General features: G+C 49.0%; 1 protein-coding gene across 1 annotated transcript in view; it reads left to right on the top strand.

The window, feature by feature from the left end:
* Positions 1–14,369, top strand: part of LOC122550355 (IQ motif and ankyrin repeat domain-containing protein 1-like) — a 159,804-nt gene that overhangs the window by 15,572 nt on the left and 129,863 nt on the right. Inside the window, exons 2-3 of the mRNA XM_043691084.1 lie at positions 3,486–3,650; positions 10,813–11,004. Of these exons, the coding sequence (XP_043547019.1) occupies positions 3,486–3,650; positions 10,813–11,004 (357 nt within the window). The remainder of the gene's footprint in view (positions 1–3,485; positions 3,651–10,812; positions 11,005–14,369) is intronic.

Here is a 14,369-nt window from a genome sequence, read left to right as displayed (position 1 = left end):
AGCACTGACCCTCCAACTGTGCCCACTCCCTCAGCACTGACCCTCCAACAATGCGGCGCTCCCTCGCCACTGACCCTCCGACAGTGTGGCATTCCCTCAGCACTGACCCTCCAACTGTGCCCACTCCCTCAGCACTGACAGTGCCCACTCCCTCAGCACTGACCCTCCGACAGTGCGGCGCTCCCTCAGCACTAACCCTCGGACAGTGCGGCGCTTCCTCAGTACTGACCCTCCGACAGTGCGGCACTGAACCGCCGACAGTGCGACGCATCCTCAGCACTGACCCTCCGACAGTGCTACGTTCCCTCAGCACTTACTCTCCGACAGTGTGGCGCTCCCTTAGCACTGACCCTCCAACTGTGCCCACTCCCTCAGCACTGACAGTGTCCACTCCCTCAGCACTGACCCTCCGACAGTGCGGCGCTCCCTCAGCACTAACCCTCGCACAGTGCGGCGCTTCCTCAGCACTGACCCTCCGACAGTGCGGCACTCCCACAGCACTGACCCTCCGATAGTGCGGCGCTTCCTCAGCACTGACCCTCCGACAGTGCGGCACTCTCTCAGCACTGAACCGCCGACAGTGCGACGCATCCTCAGCACTTACTCTCGGACGGTGTGGCGCTCCCTCAGCACTGACCCTCTGACAGTGCAGTGCTTCCTCAGCACTGACCCTCTGACAGTGCAGTGCTTCCTCAGCACTGACCCTCCGACAGTGCGGCACTCCCTCAGCACTGACCCTCCGACAGTGCGACGTTCCCTCAGCACTTACTCTCCGACAGTGTGGCGCTCCCTCAGCACTGACCCTCCAACTGTGCCCACTCCCTCAGCACTGACCCTCCGACAGTGCGGCACTCCCTCAGCACTGAACCGCCGACAGTGCGACGCATCCTCAGCACTTACTCTCGGACAGTGTGGCGCTCCCTCAGCACTGTCCCTCCAACATTTCCCACTCCCTCAGCAATGTTCCTCCAACAGTGCACACTCACCCAGCACTGACCCTCCGACAGTGCAACGCATCCTCAGCACTAACCCTCGGACAGTGCGGTGCTTCCTGAGCACTGACCTTCTGACAGTGTGGCGCTCCCTCAGCACTGTCCCTCCAACATTTCCCACTCCCTCAGCACTGTTCCTCCAACAGTGCGCACTCACCCAGCACTGACCCTCCGACAGTGCCCTCTCTCTCAGCACTGACCCTCCGACAGTGCGACGCATCCTCAGCATTTACTCTCGGACAGTGCGGCGCTTCCTCAGCACTAACCCTCGGACAGTGCGGCGCTTCCTGAGCACTGACCCTCCGACAGTGCGGCACTCCCTCAGCACTGACCCTCCGACAGTGCGGCCCTCACCCAGCATTGACCCTCCGACAGTGCGACGTTCCCTCAGCACTGACCCTCCGACAGTGCGGCACTCTCTCAGCACTGAACCGCCGACAGTGCGGCGCTCCCTCAGCACTGACCCTCTGACAGTATGGCGCTCCCTCAGCACTGACCCTCCAACTGTGCCCACTCCCTCAGCACTGACAGTGCCCACTCCCTCAGCACTGACCCTCCGACATGTGCGGCGCTCCCTCAGCACTAACCCTCGCACAGTGTGGCGCTCCCTCAGCACTGTCCCTCCGACACTTCCCACTCCCTCAGCACTGTTCCTCCAACAGTGCACACTCACCCAGCACTGACCCTCCGACAGGCCCCACTTCCTCAGCACTGTCCCTCCAACAGTGCCCTCTCTCTCAGCACTGACCCTCCGACAGTGCGACGCATCCTCAGCACTTACTCTTGGACAGTGCGGTGCTTCCTCAGCACTGACCCTCCGACAGTGCAACACATCCTCAGCACTTACTCTCGCACAGTGCGGCGCTTCCTCAGCACTGACCCTCCGACAGTGCGGCACTCTCTCAGCACTGAACCGCCGACAGTGCGACGCATCCTCAGCACTAACCCTCAGACAGTGCGGCGCTTCCTCAGCACTGACCCTCCGATAGTGTGGCACTCCATCAGCACTGACCCTCTGACAGTGCGGCACTCCCTCAGCACTGACCCTCCAACTGTGCCCACTCCCTCAGCACTGACCCTCCAACAATGCGGCGCTCCCTCAGCACTGACCCTCCGACAGTGTGGTGCTCCCTCAGCACTGTCCCTCCAAAAGTTCCCACTCCCTCAGCACTGTCCCTCCAACAGTGCGCACTCACCCAGCACTGACCCTCCAACAGGGCCCACTTCCTCAGCACTGTCCCTCCAACAGTGCCCTCTCTCTCAGCACTGACCCTCCGACAGTGCGGCACTCTCTCAGCACTGACCCTCCGACAGTGCGGCACTCCTTCAGCACTAACCCTCCGACAGTCGGCACTCTCTCAGCACTGACCCGCCGACAGTGCGGCACTCCCTCAGCACTGACCCGCCGACAGTGCGGCACTCCCTCAGCACTGACCCGCCGACAGTGCGGCACTCCATCAGCGCTGACCCTCCGACAGTGCGGCACTCCTTCAGCACTAATCCTCCGACAGTCGGCACTCTCTCAGTACTGACCCGCCGACAGTGCGGCACTCTCTCAGCACTGACCCTCGGACAGTGCGGCACTTCCTCAGCACTGACCCGCCGACAGTGCGGCGCTCCCTCAGCACTAACCCTCCGACAGTGCGGCACTCTCTCAGCACTGAACCGCCGACAGTGCGGCGCTCCCTCAGCACTGAACCTCGGACAGTGTGGCGCTTCCTCAGCACTGTCCCTCCAAAAGTTCCCACTCCCTCAGCACTGTCCCTCCAACAGTTCCCACTCCCTCAGCACTGTCCCTCCAACAGTGCGGCACTCTCTCAGCACTGAACCGCCGACAGTGCGGCACTCCCTCAGCACTAACCCTCCGACAGTGCGGCACTCTCTCAGCACTGAACCGCCGACAGTGCGGCGCTCCCTCAGCACTGAACCTCGGACAGTGCGGCACTTCCTCAGCACTGACCCGCCGACAGTGCGGCACTCCCTCAGCACTAACCCTCGGACAGTGTAGCACTTCCTCAGCACTGACCTGCCGACAGTGCGGCGCTCCGTCAGCACTTACTCTCGGACAGTGCGGCACTCCCTCAGCACTGACCCTGAACAGTGCGGTACACCCTCAGCACTGAGCCTCTGACAGAGTGGCAATCCCTCAACACTGACCCTCCGACAGTGCCCTCTCCCTCAGCACTGACCCTCCGACAGTGTGTCACTCCCTCAGCACTGACCCTCCGACAGTGTAGCGCTCCCTCAGCCCTGACCCTTGACAGTGCGGCACTCCCTCAGCACTGACTCTCTGACAGTGCAGCACTCCCTCAGCACTGACCCTCCGACAGTGCGGCACTATTCAGATGTTAATCCTCTGAGGCAGCTTCAGGGAAACTTTAAAGTTGTTGTTTTTAATGGTATTATGGTTATTTTACATTTTCCTTTGATTTACAAGGCTAGTATTTGTTTGCTTTGTTGTTGTAATTCCTAATCTATGTTTGTTTCCGTTAGGCCTTTGTTGCTCTAGTGAAGAGAGAGCAAGAGGCAGCAGCGAGAGAACGTGAAAAAGAAGAGAAGGAACGAAAGCAGAAACAGGAGGAGCAGAAACGACGCACCCGGATGTTGGAAGCAGCCTTTGATGGGGATGTGGATGAGATGAAAGCATTGTTAAAGGAGGTCAGAAGTTGGTGGTGACCAATTTTGGGAAGGCTTGTTAAATTAGTGTTAGCTATTGTTTTGGAGTCTGTGCTAGACCATAAGAACTCGGAGCAGGAGTAGGCCATCTGGCCCTTCAAGCCTACTCTGCCATTTAATAAAATCATAGCTGATCTTTTCCTGGTTGAAGTGTGTGGTGCTGGAAAAGTAGCATCTGAAGAGCAGGATCTTTTTGTGGCCTGAGCTCCACTTGCCCACCCTCTGTCCAGAACCCGTCATTACGTTACTGTTCAAAAAAGTTATCTGACTTAACTTCAAACACATTTACTGAGGATGCCTCAACCACTTCCCTGGGCAGAGAATTCCATCACTTCACAACCCTCCAGGTGAAGAAGTTTCTTCTCAATTCAGTCTGAAATCTGCTCCCTGTAATCCTGAGGCTATATCCTCTTGTCCTGGTTTCACCTGCCAGCGGAAACATCCTCTCTACTTCTATTTTATCGATTCCCTTCATAATTTTATATGTTTCTATAAGATTCCCCCTTCATTCTTCTGAATTCCAATGAATATAATCCCACTGTACTGTCTCCTCATAAGGCAAGCCCGTCAACTCCAGAAACAGTCTAATGATGGTCTTCTTACTGATATCATAACCTCTTACCAGTTTTTTTATTGATGTATCATAGTAAGCATCCTATCTGGATGCATCACAGCTTGGTATAGTAACTGAGAGTTGTGAACACAGCCCAGTCCATCACACAGACCAGCCTCCCACCCATTGCCTCCGGTTAGACTTCCCACTGCCTCAGGACAGCAACCAACATCATCATACACCCCTCCCACTCCGGTTACATTCTCTTACACCCTATTCCTTCAGGCAGAAGATATAAAAGTTTGAATACATGTACAAACAGATTCTAGAAGGGCTTCTTCTCTGCTATTATCAGACGTTTGAACGGGCCTCTCAAATGTCAATTTGGACTTGTCTCTCTGCACTTTCCCTGCAGCTGTAACACTTGGTTCTGTTACTCTGGTGCACATTGTATGGTACTGTCCTACCTAATAGCATGCAAAATAACACTTTTCACTGTATCTCAGTACTTGTGGCAATAATAAATCAAACTCCTGATTTGTTCTTTGAAATGAAAAATGTGTTGCTGGAAAAGTGCAGCAGGTCAGGCAGCATCCAAGGAGCAGGAGAATCGACGCTTCGGGCATAAGCCCTTCTTCAGGAGAAATGTCGATTCTCCTGTTCCTTGGATGCTGCCTGACCTGCTGCACTTTTCCAGCAACACGTTTTCAGCTCTGATCTCCAGCATCTGCAGTCCTCACTTTCTCCTTGTTCTTTGAAATGTCAATCATCTTCATGAATGATTCCTTTTCCCTCTAAATGTATTCAATTTATCAATCTAATAAGGCACCAACCAACTGCACTTTTCCAGCAACACGTTTTCAGCTCTGATCTCCAGCATCTGCAGTCCTCACTTTCTCCTTTGAAATGTCAATCATCTTCACGAATGATTCCTTTTCCCTCTAAATGTATTCAATTTATCAATCTAATAAGGCACCAACCAAGTGATTTGTGCAGCTGAGACTATGCATATCATCTCCTAGTGATTTCATATCATTTCAATTCTCCCAACTTGTACATCCATGATTGGGTTTGATTGTTTTATTATATGATTTAATTTGATTTATTATTATCACATGTACTGAGATACAGTGAAAAGTACTTTTAAAAAATGTATTTGTGGGATGTGGGCTTCGCTGGCTGGGCCCAGCATTTATTGCCCATCCCTAGTTGCCCCCTTGAGAAGGTGGGGGTGAGCTGCCTTCCTGACCCGCTGCAGTCGGTGGCTGTGGGTTGACCCACAATGTCCTGAGGGAGGGAATTCCAGGATTCTGACCCAGCGACAGTGATGGAACAGTGATATGTTTCCTTTTAAGACTGATGAGTGGCTTGGAAGGGAACTTGGAAGGGGTGGTGTTCCCATATACCTGCTGCCCTTGACCTTCTCAATGGAATGGTAAAAACCAAAAGAACTACAGTTGCTGGAAATCAGAAATAAAATCAGAAATTGCTGGAAAGGTTCAGCAGGTCTGGCAGCATTTCAGGGTCTCTGATCTCGCTCCAAAGATGCTGCCAGACCTGCTGAGCATTTCCAGGAATTTCTTTTTGAGTAGATGGAAGTGGTATTGGGTTTGGAAGGATCCTGTCTGAGGATCTTTGGTGAATTTCTGCAGTGCATCTTGTAGGCAGTACACACTGCTGTTACTGAGTGTGGGTGGGGGAGGGAGGGGATGTTTGTGGATGCGGTGCCAATCAAGCGGCTGCTTTGTCCTGGATGGTGTCAAGCTTCCCGAGTGTTGTTGGAGCTGCCCCCATCCAGGGCAAGTGGGGAGTATTCCATCACACTCCTGCCTTGTGCCTTGAAGATGGTGGGTAGGCTTTGGGGAGTCAGAACGTAAGTTACTTGCCGCAGTATTCCTATCCTCTGACCTGCTCTTGTAGACACTGTGTTTAAATAGCTAATCTAATTGAGTTTCTGGTCAATTTTAACCCTCAGGATGTTGATGATGGGGGATTCAGTGATGATAGCATCATTGAATATCAAGGGGCACTGATTAGATTGGCACTTATTGGTGATGGTCATTGCCTGGCATTTAGGAGAAAGTGAGGACTGCAGATGCTGGAGATCAGAGTTGAGAGTGTGGTGCTGGAAAAGCACAACAGGTCAGGCAGCTTCCGAGGAACAGGAGAATTGACGTTTCAGGCATAACCCATCATCAGGAGGGCTTTGTTTGAAAAGTTGATTCTCCTGCTCCTCGGATGCTACCTGACCTGCTGTGCTTTTCCAGCACCACACTCATTACGTGGCATTTGTGTGGCATGAATATTACTTGCCACTTCTCAACACAAACCTGGATCTCATTGCATTTGAACATGGGCTGCTTCAGTATCTGAGGAGTGGCAAATGGTGCTGAACATTGTGCAATCATTGGTGAACATCCCCACGTCTGACCTTATGACAGAGGGAAGGCCATTGATGAAGCAGATTGTCGGGCATAGGACATTATCCTGATGAACTCCTGTAGTGATGTCCTGAAGCTGAGATGACTGATCTCCCACAACCATAAACATCTTCCTCTGTGCCAGATGTGACTCCAACCAGCCGAGAGTTTGTCCCTGATACCCATTTATTTGAGTTTTGTGAGGGATCCTGATGCCACACTCAGTCAAATGCAGCCAATGATGTTAAGGTCATTACTCTAATCTTAGCTCCGGAATTCAGCTCTTTTCTCCATGTTTGAACCAAGGCTGTACTATTGCTGGAATGTTGTTTGGGCCTGTACCTTTCGCAGTAACCAGTGTCCCCAGCCAGTTTCTTAATATCACATGGACTGAATCCATTTGGCTCAAGACAGTTATTCTGCTGACAACTGGAGCAGTCCGAGATGGATCTTCCCCTCGACATTTCTGGCCGTAGATGACTGAATGCTTCAGTCTTATCTTGCGCACTGATGTGATGGGCTCTTCCATCGTTGAAGATGGATATTTGTGTGGTCTCCTCCTTCAGTGAATTGTTTAATTGTCCACCACCATTCACAAGTGGATGTGACAGGACTGGAGAGCTTAGCTCTGATCTGTTGGTTGTGGGATTGTTTGGCTCTATTGAGATAGTGAGGAGAAAGTGAGGTCTGCAGATGCTGGAGGTCAGAGCTGAAAATGTGTTGCTGGAAAAGCGCAGCAGGTCAGGCACATAATCAACACAAGTGAAAGAAAATTTCGGGTTTACATTCTGGATCTCAAATTGAAAACATCACAGAGACTGTGGAGTGAAAGAGGAGGTGGAAGCCATGTTTTCCTTACCCTTCTATGTTTATTAAGTTGATGTATATTTATATGCAGAAAGAGACGCCAAACTGTGGTATTATGCTTTAGCAAGGCAATCTACTGTTATTATAGACCAGCACAACTCTGTGATCCTGGGTTCTAATTTATTATTTTCATGAGAGATGAGAAGAAGCAAACATTAAGAGGAGCTGATCAAGTTCGTCTGCACAAAGTGTATGTGTGGACGTATGGAGCATGTTTCATTTGTGCGTGTGACATCTCTGTCGAGGTGCCAGGTTTGAAAAGAAGAAAGGGAACAATGAAAATATGAGTGTGTGAGGAGCTCATCAGTCACAAAGATAGAGATCATACTTTCAGCTGCATTTTCTTCTTCCCCTCATCCACCGAATATTACCTCAGATCCTCACCCTGAACCCCACTGTTCATTTCTGTAGTTTCTCTCTCAAGTCCAATCATACCTTTTCTGAGCTCATCTTGTCCATTTACCTGCCTGGTACCCCTTCAAATCCATTCTCACTCAACTGCTGACCACCTTTTGTCTCCCCCAGCTGGAGAGCTTATATTTATGAATCAAGGTCTCAGAATTAGAAGCCACCTATTTAGAATACACAAGATGAGAGATTTCTTCAGTCAGAGGTGTAGAAATATCATTAGCTGTTTCTAGATGAGAACTAGACACAAAGCTAGTGCAACTAGATAACATTTACGAATTTTACACTATGTACAGAAACAGGGTATGGGACGTTTGCTAATGCCTTTCTTTATCGGGTCTCAGTACCATGTGATCTGACATCATTCTGACATGGGGTCTTATTCACATGCTCAGTAGTCATTATTATATTATTGGTACATTTAACCCTTTATTTTACAAGAGGGTTGTCAATCTTTGAGAGTATCTACCCAAGAGGGTTTTGATGCTCGGTTGTCCAGTGTATTTAAGACTAAGATCAAGTAATGGATGGAGATTAAAGACTCAAATAGATCTGGGGATAATGGAGAAAATCCAAATTATAGTAGAAGATCAGCCATGACATTTTTGAATGGAACTGTCAGGCCAACTCTTGCTCCTTGTTCTTATATTATGTTATCTCAGGCATTAGCCTCCTCCCTTTTAGGATACCATATCATCCAATCCTCAACCCCCTGTTTATGTAAGCTGCGGTTCCATCTTCAGCCACCCTTTCATTTCTAAAGTTCTCAAGTATGATTCTAGACCTATATTTTTCACCACTCAATCCCCTGTTGGAAGCTTCCCAATCAGGATTCTGGATCTCACACAATTCAAGCATGTTCATCACCCATTTCACAAATGTAAGTGTGAGGACAGGGAAATGGAGTCTGTGGTGTCGTGGTAATGTCATTGAATAAGTAATCTCAAACTCCAGTCTAAATTTCTGGGGACATGGGATTGAATCCCACCATGGTAGATGGTGAAATTTGAATACAACAAAATCTATAATTAAAAGCTATTGAATGATGACATGTAACCACTATCAATTGTTGTAAAAACCCTTGTGATTCATGAATGTTTTTTAGGGAAGGAAACCTGCCATCCCTGTCTAGCCTACATGCGATATCAGAGCCATAATAATGTGGTTGACTCTGATATGCTGTTTGAAATGCCAAGCAAGTCATCGAGTTGGATCAAATAGTACAAAGCTGAAACAAAGTAATGAAAATGGATAGGCCATTGGGCTTTGGCTTGGACACTGGAAACAAAGCCCTGTACACCCTATAAAATCCTTCTTCTCAATATCTGCCTACTTATGACAAAATTGGGAGAGCTATCTCAAAGCCCCACCTGACGTAGTCTCAGTCCTGAAAAACTCCTTGTCAATATCCCAGACTCCGCAATCATCATCCCTGGTTATGGCCTGTCCTGGCAGCAGGCAGACCCACCAGAGGTGGTGGTACAGTGGCATATGGTCAACAGGAATTTTCCTTGACATCGTCAACATTGACTTCAAAATCCATGACGTCTTAAGATATCATGTCAAATCAACACAGGCAAGGAAACATCCTGCTGATTAATACTTACCATACCCACCTCAGTGGATGAATAAGTACTCCTTCATGTTGAACACTACTTGGAGAGGGTGGCAAGGGCATAGAATACCCTCAGGGTGGGGGCTTGGGTGTCCATCATCAAGTGACAGCATTATTATTAAGCAAGCTGGACAAATCCTAAGAACATGTCAGCTCAACAGGGTCTACAGCAGATGCTTCCACATCTGTGATGAAAACATTGAGATTGATCTCTTGCATGTCTCCCCTATGCTACCTCTGTACACTCAGACTCCTGGTCTGTTACCTACCGTCATATGTGACACGGTTCCATTCAGCTATCTCTGAGGCCAAAAGGACTGTAGTCAAAACCACAAGCTTTCATCATTGATTTCATGTTCCCCTCACAACTGTCAGACTGAATCTGGTGCTGTGTTTGACCAGGGGCTGCACTTATGATCTCATATCTCTTGCTTTCTCAAGAAGACTGCCTCTTAACATTGTTCATCTCTACAGCAACCTCATCCATGCCTTTGTCCCCTGGAGAATCAACTCATCCAATGATTGTTCTGGCCATCCCATCCACCCTGAAAGCTGTCTGCAATTTGCCATTTGTTTTCAAACCTCTGTTGTCTAAATCCTATCTCAAACAAAATCCGTCTTGCAGATCACTTCAATTGTTGCTGAATTGCATTAATCAGCAAACCTAACACTTAAACAGAAAATTCTTATTCAGGTTAAATCTTCTTTTGCTATTCCCTATCTCTTGAACATTCTCAACCCTATGACTCCTTCCCCCAAGCTTGCTATTCCTTTTCCTCCAGCTTCTTCAGCATCTCTCCCTCCCTTTGCTTCATTGGGTTTGATTATTAAATCCTTATTAAAGGATTGGACACTCTGGAGGCAGGAAACATGTTTCTGCTGATGGGTGAGTGCCGAACCAGAGGACACAGCTTAAAAATACGGGGTAGACCATTTAGGACAGAGATGAGGAGAAACTTCTTCACCCAGAGAGTGGTGGCTGTGTGGAATGCTCTGCCCCAGAGGGCAGTGGAGGCCCAGTCTCTGGATTCATTTAAGAAAGAGTTGGATAGAGCTCTCAAGGATAGTGGAATCAAGGGTTATGGGGATAAGGCAGGAACAGGATACTGATTAAGGATGATCAGCCATGATCATATTGAATGGCGGTGCAGGCTCGAAGGGCAGAATGGCCTACTCCTCCACCTATTGTCTATTGTCTATTGACAGTGGTGAGATTCTGCAAATAGCATACCGTGTATCTTAGCACGTTTTTGCAAATGCTTCTCTTTGATTGTCCCTCAGGTTTCTGATCTGGACTTCAAAAACGGAATCAGAAATGATGAGATGGGGAAAGTGATTCAGCGACGGCACCAATTAGCACTGGCAGATTGTACTGACGCACACGGCAACACACCTCTGTCAGAAGCTTCCGGTGGGGGACATCCTGAGGCCATTCGGTTCTTGATTGAAAAAGGAGCTAACCCCAACTCAAAGGTATTGGACGGTTAGTGAAGGTGAAAGGTCAGCTCACAACCTTTCACCTCTCACCCTGTAATGTGAGTTCACCGAGCGATGGCAATTTCAACCAAGGGAGAGCCAAGGTTTTACTATGCTGCATGTGTCTCCATGTATGCCTGACGTGATCCATGGTTTTCATTGTCTGAGGGTCCCCATCTCTGTGTATCCTGATGTTTCTCTCCATGTCCTCAGCATATCTCTTGTCTCAGCGTATTCCTCTGCCTCTCTGTAAGACACCGTGGGTTTGTCTTGGTGTGAGTCTCTGTTTCTGGATCCTCATGTGTTTCCTGTATCTCCATGTGCTCTGTGTATCCCCTACGTGTCCCTGTATCCCTGTGTCTCTATGTGGTTCCTGCATCACTCCATGTGTTCCCTCCTGCCCATCATGTCAGGGTAATAGAACAGAATCAGGATATAGTGTTATGGTCAAAAAGTGTGGTGCTGGTAAAGCACAGCGGGTCAGGCAGCATCTGAGGAGCAGGATCATCGACATTTCTGGCCTTACTCCTTCATCAGGAATATGGAGGGGGAAGGGAGCTGAGAGATAAACAGGAGGGTGGGGGTGGGGCTGGGGGGAAGGGAGCTGGGAAAGCTGTGCTTGTCCAGCACCACACTTTTTGACTCTGACTGTCCAGCATTTGCAGTCTGACTTTTTCCTAGAACATAGTGTTACAGCAAGAGGAAGGGTACAGAGAGAAATTAACTTCAATATATTCAAGGTCTAATCAGAAGTCTGATTACAGTGGGGAAGAAGCTGTTCTTAAACCTGTTGGTCAGTGTTTTTAAACTTTTGTATCTTGTGCCTGATGGAAGAGGGGGTAAGAGAGTCTGACCGGGGTGGGAGGGGTCTGTGATGATGTTGGCTGCTTTCCTGAGGTAGTAGGAAGTGCAGACGGAGTCAATAGATGGAAGGTCGGTTTGAGTGATGGACTGGCCTGTGTTCACACCTCTCTGTAATTTCTCGTGCAAAGCAGTTGCTCTACCAAGCTGTGATGCATCTGGAAAGGATGCTTTCTGTGGTGCATGTATAAAAATGGGTCAGAGTCTTTGTGGACAGGCTGCATTTCCTTCACCTCCTGAGGAAGTGTATAAGGACTATAAGGGGCTAAGTAGGCAACCTTGCAGGGCATGGTGTTGAGGATTATGGTGGAGGAGATACTGTAGCCTATCCTTGGTGACTGCTGTCTGCTGGCCAGGAAGTCGAAGGTCCAGTAACAGAGGGGGAAGCGGAATCCTAAGTCTTGAAGTTTGCAGATGAGTAACGTCATAATTATGGTGATGAAGGCGGAACTAAAGTCAATGAACAAGACTCTGATGTAGGTGTCCTTGTTATCCACATGTTCCTGGAATAAGTGTAGGCCAAGGGAGATGATATCTGCTCTGGACCTACTGTGATGATAGGTGAATTATATTAAGTCAAGTCATTCTGAGAGGCTGGAGTTGATGTGTGCCATTACTAACCTCTCGAAGCATTTCATAATGATTGGTGTCAGAGCCACTGGGCGGGAGTCATCGAGGCACGTTGTCAGGTTTTGCTTTGGCACTGGTATAATTGAGTCTCCTTGAAGCAGGTGGGAACGTCAGATCAGAGGAAGAAGAGGTTAAAGATGTCAGTGAATACTCCCACCGGCTGGTCCATGCACGACCTCAGTGTACGGCCAGGGTCTCCATCTGGGCCTGTCCCTCTCTGTGGGTTCACCCTCAGGAAGGCCGGTCTGACTGTGGGTCCAGGGCACCTGGGGCTGTTGGGGCAGGTGACATCATTTCACCGAGCTTCTGTTCAAAGTGAGCACAGAATGGAATGGTCTCATTGGGGAGGGATGTACCATTGAGCTCGTCATCGGGATTAGAGTGGTGCTGGAAAAGCACCCGGGAAGCAGGAAAATCAATGTTTCGGGCGAAAGCCCTTTGCTTGTGCTTTTCCAGCACCACTCTAATCCAGACTCTGATCTCCAGCATCTGCAGTCCTCACATTGAGTTCAACAGGGAGGGATGTACCATTGAGCTTATGGTGGGGGGAGGGGGATGTACCATTGAACTCAAAGTGGGGGGCGAATGTACCATTCAGCTCTTTGGAGAGGGGCATGTACCATTGCGCTCATCAGGGAGGGAGCATTGTTATCAGTGATTCTACTCAGCTACACTTTGTAATCCTTCATATTGTGTAAGCCTTGTGTAAGTCAGCGTGTTTGTGGGGGGTTGGTCTGGAACTCCAGTTTACCCTGATGCTATGTCCCTGATGTCTTTGTGAAGGTCACACCTGGATTTCAGTAGGGAGTGAATCTCCCAGTTCATCCATGATTTCCAGTTGAATAACACTCAGATTAATTACTTTGAGACGCAGTACTCTGCACACTCTGCACACTTGATAAAGTCTGTGACAGTAGTGGCATAATCATTTAGGCTGGCTGCTGGGATGTTGAATATTGACCAGTCCACCACTCCAAACAAAGAGACATAGAGTCATAGAGATATACAGCATGGAAACAGACCCTTTGGTCCAACCTGTCCATGCCGACCAGATATCCCAATCTAATCTAGTCCCACCTGCCAGCACCCGGCCCATATCCCTCCAAACCCTTCCTATTCATATACCCATCCAAATGCCTTTTAAATGTTGCAATTGTACCAGCCTCCACCACTTCCTCTGGCAGCTCATTCCATACACGTACCACCCTCTGTGTGAAAAACGTACCCCTTAGGTCACTTTTATATCTTTCCCGTCTCACCCAAAACCAAGCCTTTAGTTCTAGACTCCCCCACCCCAGGGAAAATACCTTGTTTATTTATCCTATCCATGCCCCTCATGATTTTATAAACCTCTATAAGGTTACCCCTCAGCCTCCGACGCTCCAGGGAAAACAGCCCCAGCCTGTTCATCCTCACACTATAGCTCAAATTCTCAACCCTGGCAACATCCTTGTAAATCTTTTCTGAACCTTTTCAAGTTTCACAACATCTTTCCATCAGGAAGGAGACCAGAATTGCACGCAATATTCCAACAGTGGCCTAACCAATGTCCTGTACAGCCCCAACATGACCTCCCAACTCCTGTACTCAATACTCTAACCCATAAAGGAAAGCTTACCAAAAGCCTTCTTCACTCAAAGTTTGTGTGAAGATTTGTAGCTCGGGTGCTCGTTGCTGTGGTTCTGTTCGCCGAGCTGGAAGTTTTTGTTGTAAACGTTTCATCCCCTGGCTAGGGGACATCCTCAGTGCTTGGGAGCCTCCTGTGAAGCGCTTCTGTGGTGTTTCCTCCGGTGTTTATAGTGGCCTGTCCCTGCCGCTTCCGGTTGTCAGTTTCAGCTGTCCGCTGTAGTGGTTGGTATATTGGGTCCAGG

The sequence above is a fragment of the Chiloscyllium plagiosum genome, chromosome 5, assembly GCF_004010195.1.
Source record: "Chiloscyllium plagiosum isolate BGI_BamShark_2017 chromosome 5, ASM401019v2, whole genome shotgun sequence".
NCBI classification, from domain to species: domain Eukaryota; kingdom Metazoa; phylum Chordata; class Chondrichthyes; order Orectolobiformes; family Hemiscylliidae; genus Chiloscyllium; species Chiloscyllium plagiosum.
Note: the sequence above shows the minus strand (reverse complement) of the source record. Positions and strands in the feature narration are given on the sequence as shown.